This window comes from Camelus bactrianus, chromosome 34 (genome assembly GCF_048773025.1).
Source record: "Camelus bactrianus isolate YW-2024 breed Bactrian camel chromosome 34, ASM4877302v1, whole genome shotgun sequence".
NCBI lineage: Eukaryota > Metazoa > Chordata > Mammalia > Artiodactyla > Camelidae > Camelus > Camelus bactrianus.
The window spans coordinates 13,567,147-13,594,782 of NC_133572.1; the positions used below are offsets into that span (position 1 = coordinate 13,567,147).

A 27,636-nucleotide genomic window follows, 5' to 3' on the forward strand; every position below is an offset into this window, starting at 1 on the left:
GAAGACCTATGATCCTGTCCAGCTCATCCAGCACCATCCACACTCTTTCATTAATGATCCTCATGGTTAAAATAAAAAAAAAACCCTTATAAGCAACCACTTGGGCACCTCAATCTCTTGGACATCAATCTGGATGCACCAACTCTCACCTTACCTATTGATCTGATTTGTACTGTTAGGATTTGTTTCCCCAAATTCGCTGTGATTTCACAAGCTAAACCATCTTTCCTTTAGTTACATGACTTTTCTTTTTAAAGACTCATTTGTCCAGAGGGAAACATGAAGTAGCAACAAAAGTCGAGTCTATATTCTTACCAGGAAGACGATGTTGGTATTTTGATAGAGAGCTCGGGCCACACAGATCCTTTGCCTCTGACCCCCACTCAGGTTGATGCCCTAGAGAAGAAATAGCCATAAATATTCGATTTTCCATTGGTAAATAATCTGTTGGTTAAAAATTCCCTGTAAAATTCAAACTTATCAAAACAAATCTTAAATTGATGGTAATTTATTAAACTGAGATAATATTGGTAAGATAAACTGAGAACTGCTTAGTGGTTAATACTTGAATTGTATTAAGGAAATTTTTAACTGATAACATTAATCCTCCTTTCACTCTGATAGAGAGCTCTGCTGTACAAAAACATTAATAACCAAACCAAACCAAACAAAGTGAGTGCTGAGGACTGCAGGTAATCCCGAAATTGTTTCATGAACTGCATCTGTAGTGTACTTAACTTATACCTCTTAAATTCAAAATTACAAGTTTTGTTTAACAGAACTATACAGCCATGGGCTCTTATAATCAAGTCCTAATTATAAAATTTTTAAAAACTAGTATTTATTGAACATCTAGTATGTGCCAGGCTTATATGAATGGCTTTACAGTCCTTATTTCTCTTATTCCTTGGGGCAACTTCAATACATAGGTATTGTCCCTCACATGGACACTAAGGGCCAGAGGAGTTAAGGTCACACTCTTAAGCACGACACTACGCTGCAATAAAGAAGAGCCACGAAGAACGTAGACTACGGAATCAGACCAATCCCACCCACACCCACAACTCTGATGGGGCAAGTACCTTAATCTCTCCCAGCCTTTGTTTTCCCAGCTGCAATACACAGATAACAAAACACCCCTATAACAGATTCGTTGTAAAAGTAGATAATGCATAGAAAGCCTTTTGCACAGTACTTGACACGTATAAGAGTTAAAAATTTTCGCCAAGATTGTTATAAAGATTACCTACAGGTATAAATATTTTCTAGCGGGTCAGAATAATATGATATCAGTGTAAAACACGTTTATACAAAGGAAAAAAAGCACTTGAACAAGAATAAATAGATGCTGACAAGAATGGAAGAAGTTGTCAGAAGCAATCTTAGTTTCCAAACCAATTTAAACTCTGAGTAAGGAAAAACACATTCGATCAAAGGCAGGGACTGCTTCGTTTCCCTTGAGGACTCTCAAGTGGCTAACAAAATGTGACATATACTCAGGTTACTCAACACATACGCAAGAGTCCCTGTGCTCCTGTTTCTGGAATTTGTCACTAGGAAAACACACAATTCCTAAGCTCTCAGATTTGGCTTTGTTCCATGAAAAGTTGAAGACAACTCGAAGACTTTTCTAGATGTTTGTTCATCATTTAATTAAATTCCCCATAGCTCACCCTCTCTCCAATTTCAGTTTGGTCTCCAAATGGTAGTAAGTCAATGTCTGGCTGAAGAGAACAGGCATCTGTGACAGCTTTGTACCTTTGGGAGAAATGGTTTTGGGTTTTTAGATCACTATGAATAGACTGCCCATCAACTGAGTCCCAGGTTCAATGTCTTAGAAGCTGAAATAAACACTTAATTGAACAACTTAGTATATGCTAGCCTCTACACTAGCTTTGTAGATATAAAGATGCATAGAAACTGGTTCCCACTCTCATACAACTATTAAATGGAGCAGAACACGGACACAGAAACAGATAAAAATGTACCTTTTTAGGCACTATGGACGGGCAGGCACAAAGTGCTCCTGGAATATACAAGGGGAAATGAGTGGCCGCTCTGAGAAATCAGCAACACCTTTGTAGAGGGGGCTATTTGTCAGGCGTATCCAGAAAGATGAGTTGTAATTTGCCAGGAATGAAAATGAGGGAAAGGAGGCGTAAGGAACCACATGAAGGTCGACAAGTTCATGGTGAGTGTGAGGAACAAAAGGATGCTGCTCAGACTAGAGCATGGGCTCCAGGTGGGGCTCTGTGCCCACTATCATGATGCTGAAGGGAGGGAAAAATGGAAGACAATGAGGACTGACAGCACTCAGGTTGGCGTAAGGCTGGGACTGGAACTTGGAATGACTGGAAATACTGGAATGACACGGGGATTGGTAGTGCTGGGGAAAATATCAACAGTTTCACTTTCTCCATCAAATGTTCTTAAAATAGTCAAGTCATTCTTGATTCCTCCCTTCTCTTCTCCCTGCTCCTATCTGTCTATTCTTATTCTAGAATGGCTTTCTGTCAACCATCTCTTCTTCTTCCATTTCCATGGTCACCCCCAAGCGCAGGCAATAAACACGGCACGCCCAGATTGTTGTTCCAACAAACTTCTTAATGTCTTTTTGCTAATTCAGATTCATTTCATATAAATCTGTCATGACACTGCCAGATCACATTTACTTTGTTAGTCCCTTTTCTAACACGTGCTGTGTCTCTGGAGAATGCACAGAATTATATCCAGTTGGCTTTTAAGGCACTTTACTGCCTCATCTGAGCCTTCCTTTGCAATCTAGTTTGCGGCTGTCAATATACACAGATCCCTTTCTCTCCGGTTTGTTCCCAGGTCCCAAACAATCCCATGTAATTCGGGTTTTTCCTCCCACACTGTCTGCTTTCAGCCTCTCTCCCCTTTCCTCATGCCTCTCCTCGAATCTCATTCTCCTTGAATTTCAGGGTCACCTCCCTTAGGGTCTTAATACCCTCCCCACATCTTGGGGGGATGGCTTCAGGAAGGGGTTGTGCCTTTGTACCCTCCACTGGGTGTTTAATAACAGATGGTAGAAAGATGGCATATTCTGGCTGCTCCCAGTAACTAGACCCCTCAGACCCCACATTCTTCCTCTTCTTTCCATTGTTAACCCTCCTTCTGCTCCTTACTGGGATTTTTTTTTCTGTTTACCCATCACCCCACATCCACTTCCATTTTGGCTGTTTAATTTTGGTGTACCAACTGTTCTCCATAAATGTATAGGATGAGTTGAAACTTCCAATGAGGCTTCTTTTATAAGAGTTGACTCAACAGACCTGGTGATGAGGATGGAAAGAGCGCAAGGAGAGAAGAAAGGAAGTCCTAGTATAAAAGATTCCAGAAACTGTGAACCAGACAGAGGGATCAGAAATAGCTTGTTTTGGTTCCAAATTGCATACATGCAAAATTACCTCTGTTTGTTGAAAGGACTTCCAAAGGTAATATTTTCTTCCACTGTAGCATTTAATAACCATGGCTTTTGAGCTGCATAAGCCACAGAGTATCTGTTCCTACTGGAAAATGGAAAAGAAAAACAAAACACCAAAATTATGCAAAGGTGCTGTGCTGCATTTGTAGGTTAGTGTAACTAAGAAAAATTAAAGTTGATAAAACGTCTCAAAGACGGAAATGGAGAACTTCTAAAAAAGAACATTTTAACACCCATCAACCTTATTAATTAATGGTTAAATAGTCCATGAAATTAAAAGGATTAGAACTTAATTAAAACTTCACATGGTATGCAAATTTGATTTTGCTATACTAAAGAAGTATGAACTGTCAATGAACTATTAATTAAAGGTATGAACTATTGATTAAAATTTTATTTTCTAAAATGACTATACTTTAAAGTAATTAAAAGATAAATAACAATTTAATAGCCACTGATATTTCATTTTATTTTAAAAGCACTTTACATATCTATGCATTTTATGTGAATACCTTTAAAAAAGACAGGAATTGATACTATAATTCTAGTATGTGTTTGTGGCTTAATCACATTAACATATTTTAAGGTCATAGATAATATAAATATTTCAAAACAAAAAGCAGTATCTTTAGGAGTTCTATTCAATATTAAAATAACTACACATTAAAAAATTTTTTAAAAACTACACATAACTTCAATATTAAAAACTACACAAATACATATTGAAATAGTTTATTTTTAAAAAGTGATAGCCTCCGCCCTGTCCCCTATTTTTTTTTTTTTTTTTTGGCTTACAAATTCTACCAGATGTCTATACATCAGATTTTAATTTGCAATAATTAGGAAAATACATGTGAGTTGAAAAGAAAGAAAAGGATGGGACTAGGGTAGGAAGGGGGTCAGCTTAAACATCACACTTCCACAGTTAAAGGTCTGTAAGTACGAATTAAGGAATTAAAGTTAAAAGAGAGTGTGGTTAAAAAAAAGAGTCATTAGAAATGCTCGGTCATCACTTTAAAACATTCTGTCTTAGGAGTTTAGAAGACGTGATAATGTACAACAGGCTGGTAGTCTCTCAGATAACCACATGTGCGGTAAACAGTGGTTCCCAACCTCTGGCGTGTCTGCCTCCCTTTTCACCGGGTGCTTTAAGGGTATTTTTTCTTTCTTTCTTTCTTTTTTAAATAGATGAAGCACTTGGCTCTCTGTCTCTAGCTGAGAGGCAGATTTCATCACCATTTAACTCATAAACAATACACATATTAATTCTTGCATTCTGATTTTATGAAATCCCAAATTCAATTTGCTAAGAACAGTTTGAATTTTAGCTGAAGCTAAGACACGTGTGACTCACGGAGAGGAAAATGGTTGATACAATGGGTCATTTTTTTGGCAAATTAATTCTTTGAGTAACCTCCAAATGTTGGGAACTATTGCTATTGGAAATATGTTAACACATTTTAATAAATAACTTTGTACATTATCAGAATGAATATAATGACCAGGTGTAAGAGATTGAGTATTAGGTAAAGTCTGAGGAAGTTATTCTTATAAAACGCAGATTAAAATAGAAATAATACCTTCTGGTTGCTTCAAAAGAAGGTTCAGATTCATTTACACTGCAAGTATGGCAAACAATGTTCATTAATTATGAAATATAAATATAGAATGAATACACGCATATATCAGGTAAGAGATAAACATTGGACATATTTAAATGGCTACATTTCCCAAATGGTTTTTGATATTAATTCCAAAGGTAAACCAGATAAGTGATGGTCTTCTTTTATATATTCATCCAGGAAATAATTAGTTTGTAAGCTTCCAAAAGAGAGATAGTACTGTTCTTCACACAAAATACGGGTCCATATAATGGCCTCATTCTAGCCCCAACTTTGCTCCAATTAGCTGTTTAAATTTAGGTAATCTCTCCAGAATAGTTTCCCAGTCTATACAAGGATTTGATATCTCCATGTGCCCCCTTTCAAATTCGAATTTAATCTATTTAAATTCCTAATTAGACACCTTAAGGCAGGAGAAGAAGAAATACTTTTTGTGCTCTAAACTTGAAAGGTTTAAACACAACCTGGCCCTTAAGAAACTGGTAATAAAGCAGACATGCACAATAGATCACACTGCAACATTTGGGTATAATTAATTACTAATTGATATGATTTATGTAAAATGAGATACATGACTAATTAAATTTAATTATATCTACATTATGAGGAAAAAGCATCTGAAGACATTCATTTTATTATTCTAAATTTTACTATTTTATTTGAACTCTATCATTCTGAAACACCTGAATTCAAAGCCACACACAAAATTAAAGTCTACAGGAACTCTAAAAATAGATCCTCTTTCACTTTGGAAAGCGCCATATGCTTTTATGGAGAAAATTCACCTAAGGATGTTATCTAGTTATGTTTGCCTTTGAGTTTCTAAAGTTAAGATGTTCACAACTGCACATTTCTAATGACATCTTGGGATGGTTAACAGAGGCAGGGAAAAACAATCTTAGACTAAAAATTCACTCTCAATAATGATTACTCCCTGATTTAAGATGCTCATAAAAATAATAAAATGCACAATTTCCCCAAGTGATATTTTCCACACAGTATGTTTTAGATGCCAAGAAATTTGGATTTCATTTTATTTTTCAGTGGTAAAAAGCCAATAAATGGCCTCAGTGGCTTTAGTTAGTCTGAGGAAGACAGAAAACACATAAGGAAGAGCAGGTGAGTTGCAGAAATTGATGGATTAATTTGCCTATTGGCCATCCAGGTGGAAATGTCCATTAGACATTTGCAAATGTCAGCCCAAACGAGATATGAATTTGGAAGTCATCAATTTTTTTCAATTAACATTGCAGGTCATTGTCATTGGAGCACAATGGTAAGGGTGAGTGGAATGGCAAAACATGAATTTAAGGAGTTCGACAAGGATCAGATCATGAAAGGCCCTTTTATGCAAAGGTGTCTGAAATATTTCTTCTATGCTTTGGCCAGTCATTTAAAGAGGGAAGTAGTTATATTTTCATGTTGAAAGGTAAATCTCACCACAATATAAAGAAAGATGACGGAGTCATTACAGTGAGGTGTTCACATAGGCTATAGGTACCTGAAGCAGGAAATGAAAATAGACAAGAAATGTAAGGACAGACATAAGAAAAGTGATTGGTTGGATTTTTGCAGGCAACGGACAGAGAGAAGAATCTAGGTTAAATCTCTGAGCTCTGACTTGGGCACCTACCGACTGATTCCAGGGGGTGAGGACACAACTTTTCTAAGTTACAGGAAGAGAAACAGGTTTTGGAAATATGAGGGATAAAAGCTCATCTGGATGTGTTCAATTTGCAGCTGTATAAGATTTTTTAGAGGCGCTCTTAGGTTTTCAGATGAAAGATCTTGGCCAGAAATGTACACTGGTGTGTCACTAGTATTTAAAGAGTAGCTGAAGTCAAAGATGTAAATAAAAGAAGAGGATCCTACGGTAGACAGCAGAAAGATTGAAGGAGAATTACAATATCCTTCCTCACTTTCCACCTCCACTTGTATTGCAGCTCCTTACTTTTTGATTCATTAATTTTGTCTTATTCTTCAAATGTAAGTTCAGGTATCACTCATTTATGCCTCCACACCCCCCCCCAAAAAGCCTTGTTGACCTCAACTAATCAACTCGGGTCACCTATGATTTATTCTTATAAAACCCTGTACTTCTTCCTGGCATTTATAAATACTTAACCAAGTAATTATAAAACCATTTTCTTACTTCCTCATGGCCTTCCCTGCTGAACAGTACACTTCATGAGTATAGGGGGCTGGCTTTCTTCATTTAGTTATTTGCCCCAACAACTAATACAATGATTTGCATGTTTGATTGCATAGGTGTGCAATACATATTTTTTAACAAATGGGCAAGTAAAAGTGTCATGGAAACCAAGAAAGGAGTTGATTTCTGGGAGTCATCAGTGGTGAACAGTTTCCAAAGCTATGGAGAAGTTAAGTAAGATTGAGAACTAATTATGACAATTTAGCATTTAGGCAGTCATTGGTGAGAACTTTTCAGCCAGACTGCAATGTGCTGAGTAGGAGACCAAGGAGGTTAAGTGAGTGTAGACTATTGTTTTAAGAAAAGAAATGCTCCAGTTGTTTACGAGACAGGCAAGACCTTTATTTAAATGGAGGATAATGGAATGAGCAAAGGAAAACATTAAAGACCTCTATAAGAAAAATGGGTTAAACTTTACTGTATATAAAACAGATAAACAACAAGGACCTACTGTATGGCACAGGGAACTATATTCAATTTCTTGAAATAACCTAGAATGGAAAAGAATCTGAAAATATACGCATATATATGTATGTATATGTATAACTGAACTGCTTTGCTGTACACCTGAAACTAACATTGTAAATCAACTACATTTCAATATAAAAATAAATTTTAAGAAAGGAAGAAGGTTTTATTCATGTCATAATGTTCTGAAAAAGGCAAGACAGCACATGGTGGGTCTTCACTTCTGAAGAGCTCTCCTTGGAGGATTCAGACATATTTTTCTTTAAGAATGAAAGTTAAATATCATAAACTAGTTTCAGAGGAAGGAAGAAAAGGCAGTTAAAGATCCATTTGTAGCTAGTCATTTCCCATGAACAAATTAAAAAATTAGCTTCTTTCATTTTCCATGTTATAGACAAACTTCTCACATACTAATATATTTAATCAAATTCAATTACGGAAGATAATATTTTTTTTCTCTTCCAAAATCAAAAAAGAAAATAGAGTTAGCTCTGAATTCCACACAGATTTTATTTGATTACATGAAAATCACCGGTTCCAAGTCTAGACTCATCATTCACCACTCAATGTGGCCGTAAACAGCACTGAAGGCAACCAAGGAAGCGAAGCGGTCAGATGGACAACCCCCTTCTGGAAAATGGCATCCAATTTCAGTTCTGCATGCAGGATTTGTGTGTATTTTCCTTCAAGAGTCAAAGTTAAACCTGATATTCTAGCTACGTCAAGTTCATGGTTGGAACGGGAAAGAATGACTTCTGCAAGCTTACATCAGTAACAATATTTGGAAGAACGGGAGCTAATGTGAACACAAGCATACAATACTCTATCTGATCCAGGAAAGCTGACTCAATGTGTTATTATTCCATGATGCTAAGCAAAATCACATGAAAAGGGGTAACTCCTCAATTTGCCAGTCTTAGAGTAATTGAGCCACCGTTACAATGCTAATTACACCAAGACATTAGAAAATAGAACAACACAACATGTGGGGTCTGACTGTAGGGTGGTTGACGGCACTGGCAAGATGGAAAGGGGAAAAAAAAGGGAAACCAAAGATAAATGATGGCTACGTCTCACATGATTATCACAATTATTACACATTCTGGACTCCCTCGCTGGAACTGTCTATCATTTTAGTTCTAGTTCCTAAAATATCAGTAGGAATTATTATTTATCATGACTACTAGAAAAGGACAACTTCAGTCAGGCAGAACATTTGCTTTTTAACAAATACAGAGCACACCCAGATGCAGGGGCAAGAACCCTGGCGTTCCAACAAGTTTAGAGGATTTTTCCATTTCTCCCTCATCTCTCTCACGTTTCTCTTCTGGGCTCCAACATGTTAGACTAGGTCAAAGGTAGCAACTGCCAAGGGAGCATCCATAGATGTCTTTGCGTACCAAGTTCTACCCATGTAGCTGTGTCTTGGATGAGCAACGGTACCTTCCTTCCCACCCAAAGTATATATTTCTTGCTGCAGTAAAGCAGAACTTCACTTCATGCCATCTATGAGAACACATTTAAAAATAAAATTCATGCAACCAGAGATACATGCAATGGCAAAAGAATGACAGCAAGGCACTTGGTGCCATACCATAACATTTACTTCATTGTTTTGCTTTATTTTGAGCTTTGAAAAATAGCAAACAATTTAGTTTGCTGAAGTCAAGTACTTTTCAGTATTTGTAAGTCATCAGTCTTCAACATTGGTAATTCTAAATTAGCTTTCTCTAATAACACATATACGTTATTGGACCAGGCACAACAGGTTTTTTCCCTAGAATAAAGAGTAATTGCAAATAACTCTTTAAAAAGAAGGTCAGCATCCTCTGAACATTCTTGATCTGAAAACATGTTTTATCAGATATTAAGGATGCCAGGGAAGAAAATTAAGTAATTCTCATAAATAAAGAAAAATGGAATTTGTGTTAGCTTATCCAACCTCTAAGAGGGTTAGGTTTTAATTTGTGTGTGTCAGAGCCAACCCAACCATTTTTAAAGAAAATTTTAGTCCTTTCTGCTATGAAGAGATGGGATTATTGTGTATTAAGGCAAGTGTTCATAAAGAGATGATTTTTAAATGAAAGGGATTTTATAAATATTTAGAATTATCTCAAATCTTTCTCACATCTTCATCCTATTGGCCCCAACTTTAAAATATGATATCTTTTATTAGCTTTTTTAAAAAATTAGGATTCATGGGAGACATTTCTTTCTTATTTCTTTAAAAAAAACTTAACATTTATTGAGTAAAGGAGTGTTTTTAATCTCTTGTTTCCTTCTTTGCCTAGCTTCCATGAAGCTCAGAAAAGAATTTGTGACTTATATTTTATAAATATGCAGGACACCAGTGCATGGATTTCAATCTATTAATTGCTCAGACTATTATTTAAACTTTATTTTCCTTCTTGATATCTTTATTTTTCAAGCTTTATTATATTATGTTTTTTAAATAGAATCATGTACAACCTTTATGAAATGAGGTAGGATATGAATGGTATATATTTGCTTAAGATAGATGTGTTTGCAATAAAAAAAAAAGGTGTGTGTCTGTGTATGTGTGTACGTACTGCTTAGGAGCCCAAGAAAATAAATAACTAGACTGTATGAAATACTTTTCTAATTCCCATACCATTTATTTACCCATTAATAAATTGGTAATTATTATTAACAATGAACTTCGGAGCCAGCTTGGCCCAAGTTGAACCAGGGCTGGGATCTTCAATAACACTAGAGAAGGTTAGATTACAAGAACTTCCTAGAGGTATAAAAATAAAATCTCAAGCTTGAGGTCATGGTCTCTCATTCTTTCTCTCAGTTTTAATGCTCGTGAAACAAGGCAAAAACAAAAGCCACATAACTTGATTGTGGCCACCCATGTCATACAATATAATTTAATCCAGTAAAACCTGCTTCTCAAAACCTGCATTCATCCAAGATGGAAGGTGATCACAGCAGGGCACACACTATCTAGTGCTTGACCTTAGGGATCAACAGGAACTTAGCGCGAAGCAAATTTCGGGTAGCAATCCTTCACCCAGCTCTCTGCTAGATCCGCTCTAGTCAGTTTCATGTCTACTGTATGTGAGATCGCCCACCAGGACTAAACTCTACCCTCAACACTTCTCAGCCTCCCTCTTTCACCAACGATACCAAAAATAGGATTTACAGTCCCGCTGTTTCCTGTTCAAGTTCCACATCCAAGTATTTCCATCTCTTAATTGTAGTTTAAAATAGAATCTATTCCAAAAATGCCTGTAAATAGCTTTTACTTATTCTTGTATGCAAACAGCAGACTGAGTCACAGTGGAACTTACAATGGCAAGTACAAAATAATATTAAAGAACATTTCTAAGTCAAGAGCAAGCTTTCTTAACCTCTCAGCACAACTGATATTTGGAGCCAGGTAATTCCTTGTTGTGGGGGGGCTGTCTTGTGCATTGTAAGATGTTTAGTAACATTTCCGACCTCCACTAATTAAATCAGTAGCAGCCAATCCCCCCCCAAGTATAACAACCAAAAATATCTACAGACAATGCCTGACGTCCCCTGGGGGCAAAATCACAGCTGGTTGAGAATCACTAGTCTACAATCCAATATCTTAAATAAGCTGTCACCAGTTTCTTCTCATGGAGGGTCTACTAGGTAAGTCACACTAAATAAATAGGATTTATTCTTTATTACACAATTAAATAATATCACGGTTCTGAGTCATTCTATTACTATAATGTGCTTTGAAGAACCCAAAGCAACCAAATATTCAGAAGAAGCACATGTTAAATACTTCCTCCTCCACACCTTTGGGGTTGCACAATGCACCAGTCTGACCTACCCGTATCTCTAACTGGATACTTGCGGTGTCCAGTTTCAGCTGCGTGTGAAGAGAAAGGACTGATTTCTCAGTCCCTTATGAAGAGTTTAGAAAAAGATTATTTGGCATTTCTTCTCTAAACATGGGACCACTGAGGCTCTGTGTGCATTTAGGCTTTATAAATAATGCAAGTTTTCCATAACTTCTTTATCGGGTGAAATGTATGTTTTATTTCTTTGAGTATTACCCATTTAGCTTTAAAAATCTATCTTGACAATTCCGATCTTACTTAAAAGCAACATACTAGTTTATACTATTACAAATCTCTAGAATAGTTTTACAATTTTTAATTTATAACGTTTAAAGTTTCCATCAATTTGATTTTTTTTAAAAAAACTCTGTGTATTTCCTAGGGGTCCTCAGACTCCTAACACAGGAATCAATTGCTCTAATTTCTTCCCTTGGAAAATCATCAAATGAATGACAAAGCCACAGAGACTGATTAAAAATACACATACTTGCTCCAGTGAACTTTTCCTTCCAGGGTCTGCATCTCACCGAGGATGGCAAGGAGAAGAGAGGACTTCCCACATCCTACTTGGCCCACAATCATGGTTAACTGACCTACGGAAAAGAAACAAAGGATAATAACAGGATGCGATGGAATTCACTTAGTAAAATAAAATCAAAACACGTTTAGAAAAGGTCGTTGTTTTACCACCAATGGTCCAGTTTTGATCTCCAGCAACAAAGTATTCTAAACAGCTCCTTTCCTTGCTACATAGGTTTTTTGGACAAGGAAAGAAAAATTTTAAAACATAGCTCTTGATTTAGTTGTCAGCCATAGATTTCTCACCAATGGCGTCAAAGTATTTGTAGTTTTCAAGCAATCTTTAATGTGAAATATACATGTATAATAAGAATGAATGCTGTATTACAGACATTGTGTCAACCCATTTCAGGGTAATTCTGTGATGTTAAACACAATTTTTAAACATTTTCGTTGTATTGTACATATCACTTAGCCTTTTGACTAGCATCAAAATTTCATTGTAAAGTTTAACTTGAACAAATTGTGTACTTGCCTAGTAGTTAGAATTAGTGGTAAAATTAAAGTGTATTTTTAATTTCTTAAGTTCTTACCTGCCTTCCTCCTAACTCTTTTGTATCTGATATGCCCACTGCCCAGGAAGCACTCAATAAATATAGTTCACCGAAAAAAAAAATTTTTTTGTACAGACATTTAATTTTAAGCTGATCTTATCACTGAGGCACTGACCACCCAACACCTACCATATTTTTTTTAAAAACTACGGGAATAACCAATTTTAGTAAAAACAGCAGCGAGATACTTGCTTAAAGCATCTAGATTAGTTTTACTTTTCATATCAACTTATTCAGGAGAAAAAGGCAATTTTGACTAAAATAAATAATTGGGATTAAAGTGATTTGGGCTGTTCTTACTTTGATTTGCATGTATAACAGAAAAATCCCAAGCTATTGACCACGAACCCAAGTGAAAAAAAATTTCTATTCAATTATCCAGACATTTTAAATAAAAATTATTCTATATTTGAGTCTTAAATATCTTGAAAATTTCACCAGTCTTCTTCAGAGATAGAAAACTATTTTCTCATATGCCCTTTCTTTTAATTCTTTCTTCAACAAAATGAGAAATCAACAACTCCATTATTTAAATGCCATAAATCAGCAAATAAACTAAAAACAGTTTATTTGGACACGAAATAACTTGTCAAAAAGTCTACACTCTGCAGTGAAAGCCAGGTCTTACTATTCCCAGTCATTCTCAAAGTGGCTCATGAGCTACACGGAGCAAATAAATTATCAGCAGCATTTATATCTTTAAAAAGTCTTCCGCTCTTTTTGTTGGGCATAATTATCTTAGAAAAACATGGTGCCTGACACTTAACAATGACAAAATTGCATAACAAATGACTCTTACCTGTTGGAATTCGAATATCTATATTAGATAATGTAGCTAAACCACTGCCCCATGAAAAGTACCCATTTGTGACCTAGAAGATAAGAATATAGACATTAAGTTATAAAATTATATAAATATGTAATGTGAGAGAATAATTCCAATTAAAATAAATTTTCTTTTTAAAGCACTTTAAGACTTTCAACACAAAGTGAAACACACAATGGTGAAATTCTAATGTAGAGTTATAACTATTTAGGTGTATAAATGAGAAACAGAAAAGAATGGAAGTGAGAAGAGGGTCTTTGAATTAGTGATATTATGAGGAATGCTAAAAATTACAATAATTTTCCCTGAAAATTTGGGATTACTGGTTCATTAACATGTGAGCGTCCTTAGAAACCAATCACCCCAAATATTTTCCAGTGTAACCCCTACACTGATTATTTGCTCACGGCTGCAATTCCCAGAATCCTGGTGATGCAAAGTGAAGAACAGAAATAACTACAAATTGAGTGCACATGTCGAGCACATTATTGCTGGCGCTGTAATGTTAGGCAGGATGAGGGGATATGGGCGTGAGGATCTGGGATAAGGGGGAAGACTGAATTCAAATGTAAAGGCAGGAACTAGGCAGACACAAAAAGTCACCTATTGTATGATTCCATTTATATGAAATACCCAGAATAGGCAAATCCATAAAGACAGAAAGGGGTTGCCGCGGCAAGAGAAAGGGGAAAATGGGGCGTGACTGCTTAATGGGTATGGGGTTTCCTGTTATGGGGATACAAACACTTTGCAACTAGATAGAGAGGATGGTTGCACAACATTGTGAGTGTACTCCATGCCACTGAATTGTTCACTTTAAAATAGTTAATCTTATGCTATGTGAATTTCATCTCAATTGAAATAATTTTTTAAAGGTGTAGAGGCAGGACTTTACACATACCATTTCCTCCCACTGGAAATAAGTAAAAATGAGGAATAAAATATAGTTTGTAAAAAAATCTCATTAAAGCAAGGAGTAAGGAAATGCCAAGTGAATGTATAAGGAAGAGGACAAAAAGAGATGTAAGGCCAATCAAATAGCTAAGATGTTTTAGAAGAAAAAAAAATAAGGTATAAGAACTTGTCCTAAAAATGTCAATGCTTATTCAAAAGTTGTAATAGTCATAACAGTGTACTATTGGACAGACAAATCAGAGAAGAATAAATAAAGAAATATGTGTGACTGAGACAGCACTGAAGGACACTGGGACTGTGACCCATATATGGTGCCTGGACAACTGAACATCATACAAAAATTAAATCAGACCATACTGACTTACTACTAAATGTACTAAAATTACTACCACACAGTTTACTACTGCTGACAATTGACAACTAAAATTATTTATTATTGATTTCTCTCCTAAATCGCAGTCTTACTTCATACCAAACACAAAAATCGATTCTGGGTCAATTAAAGTATTAAAAGTAAAAGATGTAGCTTTAAAGATTTTAAAAACTTATATAAAATGTCTTCATGACTCTTGGCAGGAGAAGTTTTTTAAATGAGGCGAAAGCAAAGCCTTAGCCATAAAGGGAGTTATATAAGCAAGACTACATTAAAATTAAGAATTTCTGATTCCATAAAGAGAGTGAAAACCCAAGCTGTGTAGTGGGAAAAGAGCTTTGTAACATATATAACTGCCAAAGAAATGGTACCCAGAGTTTTTTAAAACAGGAAGAACAAATAACCTGACAACTCACAACAGAGGAGCTCCAAATCCAAATGGCCAATATACATATGAAATGGTGCTCTACTTCATTAGAAAACAGAAAAATGCAAATAAAATCTACAGCAAGATACAATTGCACCTCCTCTCAACACTCTACACACACTCTGGCAAAATACTGGAAGCACTGGTGAAGATGTAGACCAACTGGAATGCTCGATCACCCTTAATGGAAGTGCAAATAGGCACCACCACTCTGGAAAACAGTTGGCCGTTATCTAGGGAAGCTGAGGACGTACCCACCCTATGACTCAGCGATTGTTCACAGCAGCCTCAAAAGGAAAGATAACCAAAAGCTCACCAAAAGTAGGACAGATAAGTAAATTATGGTATATTCATACAATGAAACGCTACACCGCAATGAGAATGAATGAATTATAGTTTCACATAGCAACATGGATAAATCATATATACATAATGTTGAGCAAAAAAAGCAAACACACACATACACACCACACATTCAAACTTGAAAAAACTAAAGTATGCCACTAGGGAGACATACACAGCAAGGGTAAGCAAGGAAATGATGGCTGTAAAAGCCAAGGTGGTGGTCACATCGCTGGGGAGAGAGAGTGATGCAGAAGTGTGTGTTGGGGGGACCTCGGAGGGAGATGACAATGTTCTTGGTGGTGGTTTCACAGAAGTTTACTTTTTCATCTGATGGTACATATATGTTGTACATATCTCCTTGTAGATATGTTAGATTTCACAATTAAAATAAAAAAAGATTCCAAAAAGACAAAGTTACTAGCCATTTGGGAATTTCCACCACAAATAAACAATTAATTTGAAATTGAAGGTGCACTTGAAACAGCAGTGGTCACTCAGGGGGAGAGCAGTCTCCAGCCCACGGAGGAGCAGGGGTATTTTTGGTTTTTGTAGGGGTTCTGGTGCATGAAGGGTCAATTCTGGGGGGAAAAAATCATGAGAACCTCCCCTTTTTCCATTTGAAATGAAAATAAATTGAATAAGGCACATGGAAAAGATATAATATATTTTTAGGCTCCTATTCTATTGAATAGAAAATGTCAATTAAAAAACTGGCTTTTTTTTTTTAAAGTCACTAATATATTCTCTGTTTTCCAGGCATCTTTGCGAATTGGCAGCATAGCAGACCCTTTCTGGTCTCTCATTAGTTACTTTTGCATAGCTTAGCGGCTCATACCCTGCTGGCACATTGCAATTGTCCAGGGAACTACTAAAGCTGTGTTCAAGATAAATAAAAAATAAATAATAAATTACAAATAAAAACACAAAATTAAAATAAATAAACGCAATAAAAAATAAATTAAAAAAATAAGGCTCTCTAGGTGATTCTAATGTATACAACCAAGGTTAAGAATCACTACGGCTCTTTAAAATTCACAGGTGACACGCGTTTTATCCTCAAAACAACCATATTAAATGGTATTCCCACCTCAAGAGGGGCAAACTGTGGCTTAGAGAGGCAGTTTGCCCAAAAATCACACAACAAATTAGTGGCAAAGGTAGGGCGGGCATTAGCTTATTCCATCCAGTAACACATCTGCTCCAGTTACAGAGAGCCTACTGTGGGGCAGGTACTGCGTCAGGCAACAGGAGAGAGAGAATAATTCAGCGTGGCTCTTGGCTCTACTGCACACCCCGCTGAGCATCCCTCCCTCTCCCACTGGCTGCGCGGGGCAGGGAGTTGAGTGGCTCCAGCAGCCTGTGCGCCTTGCTTTCTAAATGGCTAGTTTCCAGGACCCTGGTGGCTCCGAGGTCCAGAGGCCTTTGACTGCTGCAGGCATCTCTTCCAGTCCTGGCACAGCCCTGACCCCTCTCTGGGGCTGATCCCAAATCTCAGTCCTCAGCCTGCGTTCCCGTGGTGGCCTGTCCTACGAAGCACACAGGCTTGGGGAGGATACAAGAGGCTGAAACTGAGATTAGTCCAAGGCAGAGTCTGGAAGCTGGGTGGATGCATGTAACCCTGGTCTAAGCCTTTCCTGGTTGAAGATAATAACTACCTAATTTATTTCCTTAAAAAACTGGATTTATAATATTGGGGTTCTCTATAAATGAATGTACTTGGTAGATCAATATGACAGTACGAGAGAAAATACGCTGGAGATGAGCTAACGTGGATTCAGAAGACAGGTTCATTCTCCAGTTTTTAAAACATATTCCTAGAGTGAAACTGTGGTTGAGAGGCAAGGAAGCGCCGAGAATTATAAACTCATCGAAATATTTTTGAAAATGTTATGAAGATTAGTGACTACTCTAAAGTGACTTTAAAGACATGATGGAAGACATTTTGGCGGAACTTCACCATAAAACAGTAACATTCATGTAAGAATTTCAGAAATAAAAGAACCTTTATTGCAATATCCTCAGTCTCTACGGGACGTAGACGTCGCGTTGATTGCTCATAGCTGTCCAGGTGATATCTTCCAGGCTGCTTCCTGTTTATAGTTTTTGGCTGCTGCATTCCAAATGGAAAAGAACACAAGTTGAAACTTTATGAAAAAAAAAAAAAAACAAAAAACATCTGAGGTTTTACTGAACATTAAGTCCCAATGCTACTTCTCCACTTGAATTCCAAGAAAAAGAAACAAGTAAAGTACATGTCATATTTTAATTATTTCTGTGGCTTCCTCTTACAAAAAAAATGACAATAAAAAAAAGCAAATGATAATGAAAGGTGTTAAGCTATCATTTTAAACCTAATTCACAAACCTTTAAAGAAAAATGAAAATATGAAGATGTGATACTTGTAAATGATGGAAGTTAAACTGGACTTTGGATAGTCTTTCTCCAGCTATCTGGATGGACATACTCATGTGATTAAAAAACACACACACACACACAACAAACTGTACCATGGCAAAGGCAAGCAAGCTAACTCAGGTTAGACTAGAATCTACTTGTTACACCATCAGGCTCGTAAAAGTTCCAACAGTCCATTTTTGGTCAATCCTCTGACTCATGAGGATTTTGAATCTGATGAACTCACATAAATCAGATTGGGCTACACGTCCCCCGAAGAACCATTGTGGAGTGAGAAAAAACATACAGATCTAGGATTTGTTTCCCCAAACATATATATTATTTCATAAGGAGATCCATAAACACTGTAGAATGATCTAGTCTTTCCTGAATGTTCTCAGTCAAAGGACAAAACATCCACAATAAAGAGGATGCCAGCTAAGGCTGAATAATCTTCATCTACATAAAATGAACTCGAATGGGGTCATAACCAGAAATCTGTTATTCTCTAATTTTGAGTTCAATTTCACAGAGATAAATGATTAAGGTAGAAAATCCAGCTCTGTCAAACTCTAATTTAGGAAAATATATAAGCTCACAATTTGTCCAAAAATCTAGTAAGCAAGTATTTCAACATAAATAATTATCTCTTACTTAAAAACCTTCTAGAGATTAGGAAAGCCAAATAGTAATACAGTTTATTTTTTATTGAAGTGTAGTTGACTTACAATGTTGTGTTAGTCTCTGGTGTACAGCATAGACTATGTATATAAAATATATATATATGTTTCATGATCAGTTATTACAAGTTATTGGATATAGTTCCCTGTGCTCTGCAGTAGGACCTTGTTGGTAACAGCACATTGTTCAACTGTTAAGTTACCTATAAAAGCAAAGGATTCTAGAATTGTGAAACTTTTTTTGGCTTGAAATTGCAGGTTTAGCTTTTTGATGACCCCACTGAGTTCTATTATGGGAATTAGGAGTGGCTTCAAATAATCAGTGAGTTAATCCAAACAAGACAATGCTGTCCAATTTACATCAGCTAGTGTGTCAACAGACTATCAAACCATCCAACAGCACAATGCTAGACTACGTGCAAATCAACCCACCGATTGGAAAGCCACTCGGGAGTGCCAGCAGTGATTCTGTCCGACAGAAAATACCTAATGCATTTTATTGTTTGTCTTTTTTTTTGGGGGGGTAATTAAATATTTATTTGTAACAAAGGTACTGAGTATTGAACCTTCATGCATTTTAAATTTAAAAGAGAAAAAGAGGGTGCGCTCATGAATTTTATTTTACTTTGTTTTCCTTCTCATGGTCCTCACAGATGACCCTGGGAAGTGCTTTACAAGAGGTGATGTATAAAATCACTAGCCCTTAAGCTCAGTATATTTCCCACCCAAGACAGGTCTCTACCCATACGTGTAGTCCCTGTCTTCTAGAGTTTTTACTTCTGTAGTAATATTGCCCCCAGAGGTCCAAAAGGAATGACTTCATGTTCTTCACAAAACTAAGGAGAGGCTGGGAAGAGGAGATGTGTTGACAGAGAGTTGAGTCGGAGTTTCACAGATGTAATTTGAAGAGACTCTGGCTCTAGAATGTCACTAATTCTCCATGGAGATTCTGCAGCCAAAACCACTTAACTCTAAGCTTTCACAGAATACATAGCATCTTAAGCGCTCTCGAGAAGGAGTTTCCATTAGTGTTATTTTCAAACACATGGCTTTTTTCTCTCCGTTCTTAAAAGTTTGTCATTTGTGGTCTGGCCCATTAGCTGTGATGAACGGCCGCGAAAGACATCAGAAGTCCAGTCTGGTTTCAATAACCCTGAAGATGTTAGAGGCATCTGAAGGAGATTCTTCTTCCCTTCTAACTTTTGCTCAATTCCATTTTCCTTCTGTCCCTCATCTATTCTTCAGAGTTCCCTAGCTCCTCAAACTTGACCTCCTATATCCCCTTCTCCTGAGGTTACCACATTCTGCGCAACCCCGCCTCTCTGCAAGATGATCTAATAGGTTCTTTGGTAATCTCCTATCATCCAAAGTGCAACAAGGCTGGTTCTAATCAAATGCTGCCTCGGAGTGTGGGCACTCGAGGATGTGGTCCTGACTTGGTGTCTGCATCCACACGATAGCATAGGAGCATTTTCAGGCTTGATAACTTTGGTGTCTACGAGCATAGGTGGGAGTTTCTTTGCAGACAAGAATCACACCTACTCCACAAAATAACTTGACAGAGATTAAAAAAAAAACACAGAAAAGCAGAAGAAAGCAGCAAGTCTAAACACAGCCAAGTGCTTGTCTTAACTATTTTTAGCACTTTGAAACACAATGTGAAGAAAAATTTAATATAGATTGACTTTCTGGTAAAGGCTTTCCAAGCCTCGGTCAATTCCAGGACTGCACGTGCATTTTTGTTGGGTTACATAAATGGTAAATATATTCACATTTTTCTCCAGTGGTAACCTGAATAGCTACTATTAACTTACAACGTGACCCACTTTAGAATAACTTTTCTTTACTGTTATAAAATACGCATATGAATTTTAAAGAGTTTCTTTGTAATTTTTCAGACACAGCTCTCAAGAAAGTAGTGTAATCCAGTCCCATTATTCTGAATATTATCTAATGACCAATGGCTCTTAAATTTGCATCTCCAATGGTGACTTCTCTTCTTGGATGTCAATAATATCTCAAAATTATCATGTGCAAAATATACCTCTTGACTCCACCTCAACACCAACCTACTCATTTCTTAGCCTCCCTGTTATAGTTACTGACCCCACTATCTATGAGCCAGTTGTCAAGCCAATAACCTAGGATTCATTCTTGTCTTCTTTCTCCCTCATCCCCTCCATTCAATCTATCAGCAAGTCTTCATCAGCTCAACCTACAAAATGAACACTGAATTTGATTACTTCCTCACAAGGTTCACTGCAACTGTAACAAAAACTCACGCTAACCATCGCCATTTCTTCCCTATGTTACTATAACGACCTTTTTACTGATCTATCTGTTCCGCTCTTGTCCCCACTGATGACTCTCCACCCAGTAGCCAAAGAGATCCTTTAAAAATACAAACAAAATTATATTAGTCTCTATTTAAAACCCTCCAATGGTCTCCTATGGTGTGCCAATAAAATCCAACTCTTTCCATGGTTTACAGGACCCTCAGTCCTTGTCCTGACCGCATCTTAACTCTCTCTTCTTTACCAGGCTTCAGCCAGAGAGCTTTGCTGTTGCTTGAACACACCAAATAAATTTCCACCTCATGGTCTTTGCATCTGCTAGTTCTCTGCCTGAAATGATCTGACCCTCTTTCTAGGTCTTTGCAGAACTGGTACCTACTTTTCGTTCAGATCTCAGCTCCAATGCCAGCTCTTCTGAGGGGCCTTCTGGGAAAGGACCACCTTGCTTTGGGCATCCCAGTCACTCTCTAACACCCTCCTTTTTTTTTCTTCTCACAGGGAAATGACCTCATCTTTTTACTTGTTTATCATCTGACTTCCGTCTCAAGAAAGCAAACTCTGTGACAAGAAAGAGCTTGTCTGCCTTATTCATAGCTACATCCCTAGGTCTTAGCACAAAACACAGGGTAGCTGGTAAGCCTAGAAACACAGGCAAGTGCACAATACATATCATATTCCATGCAACACATGACAATTAATACTGACTGTGCTTCCAGACTTTATATAGATACTGAGTAAGTATTTGTGTATGGATGAACAAACTGGTTTCAGGAGTTACAAGACTCAGGTTTTAATTCTGATTCTGCCACTCACTAGTCTTATGACTCTATTCAAACCACACAACATGTAAACTCAATATATTCATCCAGAAAATAAAAATAGGTCGTGAAATGCAACAGTGCAGATGACTCAAAAGACATAATGTGTCAAAAAGCACTTTTTAAACTAAGAAGTGTAATGCAGCTAAAGGTATTAAAAGAATATGGTACAGGAGTTGTAAGCTTGCTTTGTATTATTTTTACATAAAGCTTGGAGTAGACAACCCCTTTTGAATTAGATGCAGGCTGTCCCTCTTGGGACAATCCTTTGATGATTTATAAAGACAAGCCTTATACATTTGTTTATTGATTTTTACTTGTGAGGTTTGTTGTAGAAGCAGGTGGCATTTTTTCTTCATATGGGTTAAAAATAAAGCTTACAATTTCATCTAATTGCACTCATTTAAAATCATCCATTCTCCAGACTGTTTCCTATTCACATCTCCTGTAACACGAAAGAGCACTTACAACTCCAGTGTGCTTCTTACAGGACTCAAAGGGAAGAGAGCCTTCCCCAGTCCGCCAGCTGTCCTCGCCAATCTCATCACTTAAGAGAAACTCATTCAGCTTTTGAACACTGCAAAAGGCAAACAAACACAAAAGGGTCAGAAACAAAACCACGGCCACCAACAAAGTTCTACCTAAACAAACAAACTTTACCCCCATTTGTTACCAGATTGAGTAAGCCACCTCTGAGTCATTTCTCAAAACCAGCAAGGGATTCAGCTAGGACGCCCAGACTGATGGGCTCCTGGGACCAGGGGAGTAGAAAAATCTCAGTAGAAAAAAATCTCAGTAGAAAAATATCTCAGAAAAACCAGAATCAATTGGTTGCCCCAAATTCAGCCAAATCTCTTTTGTTGGTTTTTTTTGGTTTTTTTTTTTTTGCAATTGTGTTTCTTGTCAAAGACAGAATTGGAGAGGAACTTAAAACAGCATGCTTAAAAATAATAATACCAAAGAAGGAAGTACTCTCATTACTCTAATTTTACAAATGAGGGGAAATAAGGTACAGAGAAGTTAAGCAAACTGCCTACAAGCCTGTCGCACCCAACGCACAGATCTGGGGTCCATGCCCACCACGCTATCTTGCTTGAGCACCACTGTATATACAGGACATCTTTTCTCAACCTGGTGGGGGGAGGACCCCCTAGAATCTTGCATCAATCCTACAGAGGAAGGATTGCCGTCGGTAGGGAACTGAAAAATACACATTTGAAATAAAAGATTTCTTTATTTTTCATTTGAGTTTGTAGCCAAGCTAAGGACCTCCAGGTAGGTCTGCATTGTTTTTGTGGCAGACTAATAAAATGAAGAAAAGTAAATTTAATTGAGTCTGTTGCCTATGAACTTTAAGCCTTTTAGCCTTGTATGCTACAGAAACTGTTTCCTTTCTTTGGAAACATAAAGGTAGAGAAAATCCACCAGGGCGGTCTATTAGCTTCTAAATTCCATTTACAAGAAACTAAAAAATAATTTTTATTGAAGTATAGTTAATGTACAATATTATAAGTTATGGGTGTACAATACAGTGATTCATTATTTTTAGAGGTTATACTCCATTCACATTTATAAAATGTTAGCTATATTCCCTGTGTTGTACAGTATAAGTTTGTAGCTTATTTTATGCATAATAGTTTGTATCTCTTAGTCCCTTACCCCTATGTTGCCCCACCCCCTTCCGTCTCCCCACTGGTAACCAATAGTTTGTTCTCTATAACTGTGAGTCTGCTTCTTTTGTGTTATATTTACTAATTTTTTTGTATTTTTTAGATTCCACTAAAAGAAATCATTGTTCAAGGAAAGCTTTAGCTGAATAATATTCCATTGGAAATATGTGCTACATTTTGTTTATTCATTGGTTGATGGACATTTGGGTTGCTCCACTTTTTGACTATTGTGAATAATGTTGCTATGAACATGGGTGTACAAATATCTATTCAAGTCCCTGCTTCTCTGTCTTTGGGGTACACACCCAGAGTGGAATTGTTAGATTGTATGGTAATTCTATATTTAGTTTTTTGAGTATCTGTCGTACTGTTTTCCACAGCGGCTGCACCGTGGTTCTGGAACTCCTGACTCACTTAAATATATTGGAGTTATGACAGCACAGATGAACCTTGAAAGCATTATGCTAAATAGGCCAGGAACACAAAAACCAAAAATTGTGTAATTCCACTTATATAAGGTAGCTAAAATACTCAAATTCATAGAGACAAAAAGTCAATGGCAGTCACCAGGGTCTGGGAGGAGGGATGAAAGGGGAGTGATTGTTTAATACGTCTAGAATTTCAGATTGAGAAGACGAAAAATTTCTGGAGACGGATTGTGGTAACGTTTGCACAACAATATGAATGTACTTAATGCCACAGAACTGCACACTTAAAGTGGCTTCAATGAGAAATATTACGTTATGTATATTTTACTGCAATTTTAAAAGTAATTTCAGAACCAAAAAAAGAAAGAGTTTCGGGTTTTGTACTCTCTGAGTCTTTGTCAGTAAAGCCTGACCATAAAGACTTGAAAGACAGTGTTAGAAACGCCTTACGAAGTGGCATTAATTCATCTTAAATGGCCGTATTCCCTCTTTACTTTTATAGACTTCAATTGTCATTGTGTTCTAATGTTTTGAAGAGACTGGGGTTTAAGGACCACAGCTTTGTCAATCAAAGGGATTCCATTTAAATCATCTCACGCTGTATGTCTGCACACAAAGGACAGTACGGGGCCAAGTTCATTTGCCTTTGAAATGCTAAGTCCAGCAGCTCCGGGCACAAATTACTCAGTGGATGTAATAACTGTTTGTTGAACACGTCAAACAAGGAATAAACCAATGATTCAGACATAAGTAAAGTTGGTGGATTCAATTCTCCATTTCGCTTTCCCAGCACACACACACAAACCTTACTGAAGCTTTTAAGGAATTAATGAATTAATGAGCCCCATTCTAGCTGAATATCAGGACAGTGAAGGTTCCCAAAAGCATGAGGAGAACTTTCTTTCCTCTTCGTAACATCCCATTCTGGAACTCCAATTACAGTGAACATCAGAGGACCCAACACAAGCGCTTTTCTGAAACTCCCCCTCCAGCACCCCTCCCCTGACCATGTTATTCCAGGCTTTCTGGCCAGGGGTCCCCTGCACTGCTATCTTGTTTGTTTTATTATGTCTATCTCTCCCACTAGACTGTGAACTCCTTAAAAGTGAAGATTTTAAGAATCTAGCCCAGTGCCAAAAATATAACATAGCAATTCCTCAAGCAGTGTCTGGTGAACGAATAAATAGGTAATACCAAAAGCATTTCCTGTTCACACAAGGGCCTTTCAGAAATCATAGAGGCAAAACAAGTATGGAAAATGCATGAATCGTGACCAAGGGTGAAGTAATTTCTACCACGCTGCCAGGGTTGTATTTTAAAAATGCAAATCTGTACATACAACAGGCCTCTCCTTAAAATAACAAATGGCCCCTGCACCACTGTGCCCTTCGGCATCCTCAGCTTCATCCCTTGATGCTTCCCACATCAGGACCTTTCTCCAGCTACATGCAATTACCTTTAGTCCCCGGAAGGTACCAAGATCTCTCACCTTGCTCACCTCTTCCCATCACATATGTTGCTCCCTCATGTAGAACGTGCTTTCTCTTCTTCAACTGACCAAGTCCTACCTATTCTTTAAGATCCTAGGAAGGAGTTCCTGCCTCCTTTACACCTTGACTGACAGGACTGTCTTCCTTCTCTATAAGCTTCAGTGAGTCTCATATGTGGCCCATATATGGCATTGAGTGTAGAGCGCTGTGTTGCGTACATAACACATCACGTTGTAATTCGTTTTCCTTCCCAGTCTCCCCAGTCAGACTGTGGTCTTCTGTGAATTTCCTTTTTCTCCCTTAACGGAGACACTGGGGACTAAACCAGCACCTCGTGCATGCTAATCCCGCGCTCAAGCCCTGAGCTATCCCGCCCACCCCCTCCTGTGGAGTTCACTCCACCTCTCATCACTGCCATCCCCAGTGCCTAGCAAGGTATCTGAAGTGCTTAATAAAAGAACGTAGACCCACAGAATACATCTCTCTGAAGTGTGAAATGGAGTTTAGTAAAATGGTGGTAAAGTACTAAAATAGAGAGTTGTTAAATATCTAACATATTTAGGCAACGTGCAGGGCACTTTGCATGTATTTGCTCGTTTACTGTGCTCATCTGATAAGTCAGGACGCTGAGCTATGCAGGCACCAAGTAATATGATCATGGCTGAACAATGAGTATTCATCCCAAGGTTGTGCCAAGATTTGAAAGCAGGTATATTTGATACCAACCAATTTCCTACCCCGCCTCCATCACCTTTATCGTTCAATATTTTACTAACTTCTCATTTGTTCAGGTAATTCATAAAAGTATGTAATGTTTCAGTTACCCATGTTACTTTTTCACTTCTCACATTTCACGTAGGGTGTTGATACACAGCTTGACTACTTTGGACAGGTGCTATGTTTACTGGGAATAACTGATTTTGCAGCTGGCAGCTATGAGCTTTTCTTGTGGGAACCGTGAAATTTTCGTAAATAGGGACCAAATCAATGTGTGAGCGTGCTCTCCAAGTCAACGTGTGAGCACGCTCTCTGATAAACATCAGTAACAATTTATTTGATTGAAGGTAATCACAGTAGACTAGCCAAGTGTATGTTCGTTTGGGAGGTACATGAGAGAAAGGACACAAGTTATCTTCCAGCAAAGCGAAGGATTCATTTTACACATTTTTTCCTTGGCAAATAGCACCTTTGGACATAGACACTGCATTGTATATCAAATACCAGGAACCTAAACTCAAATTATTTAGAAAGGCTACAACAGAGCAACTTACATTTTCCTGCAGAAAAGCAAAACACATAAATTATTTTCTTACAAGTAAAGGAAAGAGCAGAAGCGAGGCAAGCATCCTGAAAACAGTAACTCTTCTTCAACTATTTAAGATTTTAGAAAATAGTGACTTTTCTTCATTTCTTCCCTCTGTTTTGCAAATGGAGACTGGAAAACAACATCATAAAATGTCCACTCAAATGATGTGGGGAGCTGGGGTTATGAGGAGATAACCTGAGTTCTAACTTCCTCTTTCTACCGTTTTATGATATATATGTGGCGTCCCACTCACTGAGCACCATGAAGATAATTTTGTCTAACAAGCTAGACATGTTTCAAAGAAAGCATACAGTTTTCTCCAAGTTGAGAATTTTACACGGCATGGAATTTTCCTACAGTAGCAAAGTTTCCAAGTCTCTCATATGCACAGGTAATACAAGTTTGGGAATACACTGCACCCCATTCTAACCCACCACATTTCTGAATGCATTTCAGAGTATAGCAAAGAACTTATGACTTCCACAGTCTTGAGGAGGAGGTTTCAAAATCTGCTAACCAAAGTCCCCGATTATAAACAGGCTGCTCGACTCGCTGTGGGCCAACTGGCATCCAAGACTGGTCACGGGTTCCCAGGCACAGAAGAAAGTTCCAAGTCCAGTCAACACTGGGAAAACGCTCCTTTGGGTTCCCAGAACCAGCACACAGTGGGAAGAAGGACTGGCTCCTGCTGACAGGTCATCTCTGTGGGACCCACAAGTCAACCACTGAGATTCATTTTAGAGAAGCAAGTTTTTATAAGCTGATTCTATTTGGCCTATGGCTTGGGAAATCTGGAGCTGAGCCCTGAAAACAGACTGGTCTTTATCAAACTGGCAAATGCCTTTCCCCTGGAACGTACAGAAGAGAGAATGCTGGGCAGAAATTTACAAGGATTATAACCCACCCTCAACTTTACTAGGGTTTACTACAGCAGGATTGTCTACT

At 37.5% G+C, this 27,636-nt stretch overlaps 1 protein-coding gene across 10 annotated transcripts in view; it reads right to left on the reverse strand.

Moving 5' to 3' along the window:
* Nucleotides 1–27,636, reverse strand: part of ABCC9 (ATP binding cassette subfamily C member 9) — a 106,567-nt gene that overhangs the window by 46,574 nt on the left and 32,357 nt on the right. For 8 of the 10 annotated variants that reach the window (XM_074357778.1, XM_074357779.1, XM_074357777.1 and 5 more), the window contains 8 exons: nucleotides 22,266–22,374; nucleotides 17,614–17,721; nucleotides 13,525–13,597; nucleotides 12,080–12,185; nucleotides 5,029–5,067; nucleotides 3,432–3,533; nucleotides 1,674–1,758; nucleotides 316–396 (listed from right to left, as the gene is read on the reverse strand). In XM_074357778.1, the coding sequence (XP_074213879.1) occupies nucleotides 316–396; nucleotides 1,674–1,758; nucleotides 3,432–3,533; nucleotides 5,029–5,067; nucleotides 12,080–12,185; nucleotides 13,525–13,597; nucleotides 17,614–17,721; nucleotides 22,266–22,374 (703 nt within the window). The remainder of the gene's footprint in view (nucleotides 1–315; nucleotides 397–1,673; nucleotides 1,759–3,431; nucleotides 3,534–5,028; nucleotides 5,068–12,079; nucleotides 12,186–13,524; nucleotides 13,598–17,613; nucleotides 17,722–22,265; nucleotides 22,375–27,636) is intronic. The other 2 variants (XM_074357781.1, XM_074357782.1) reach the window with 1 other exon arrangement.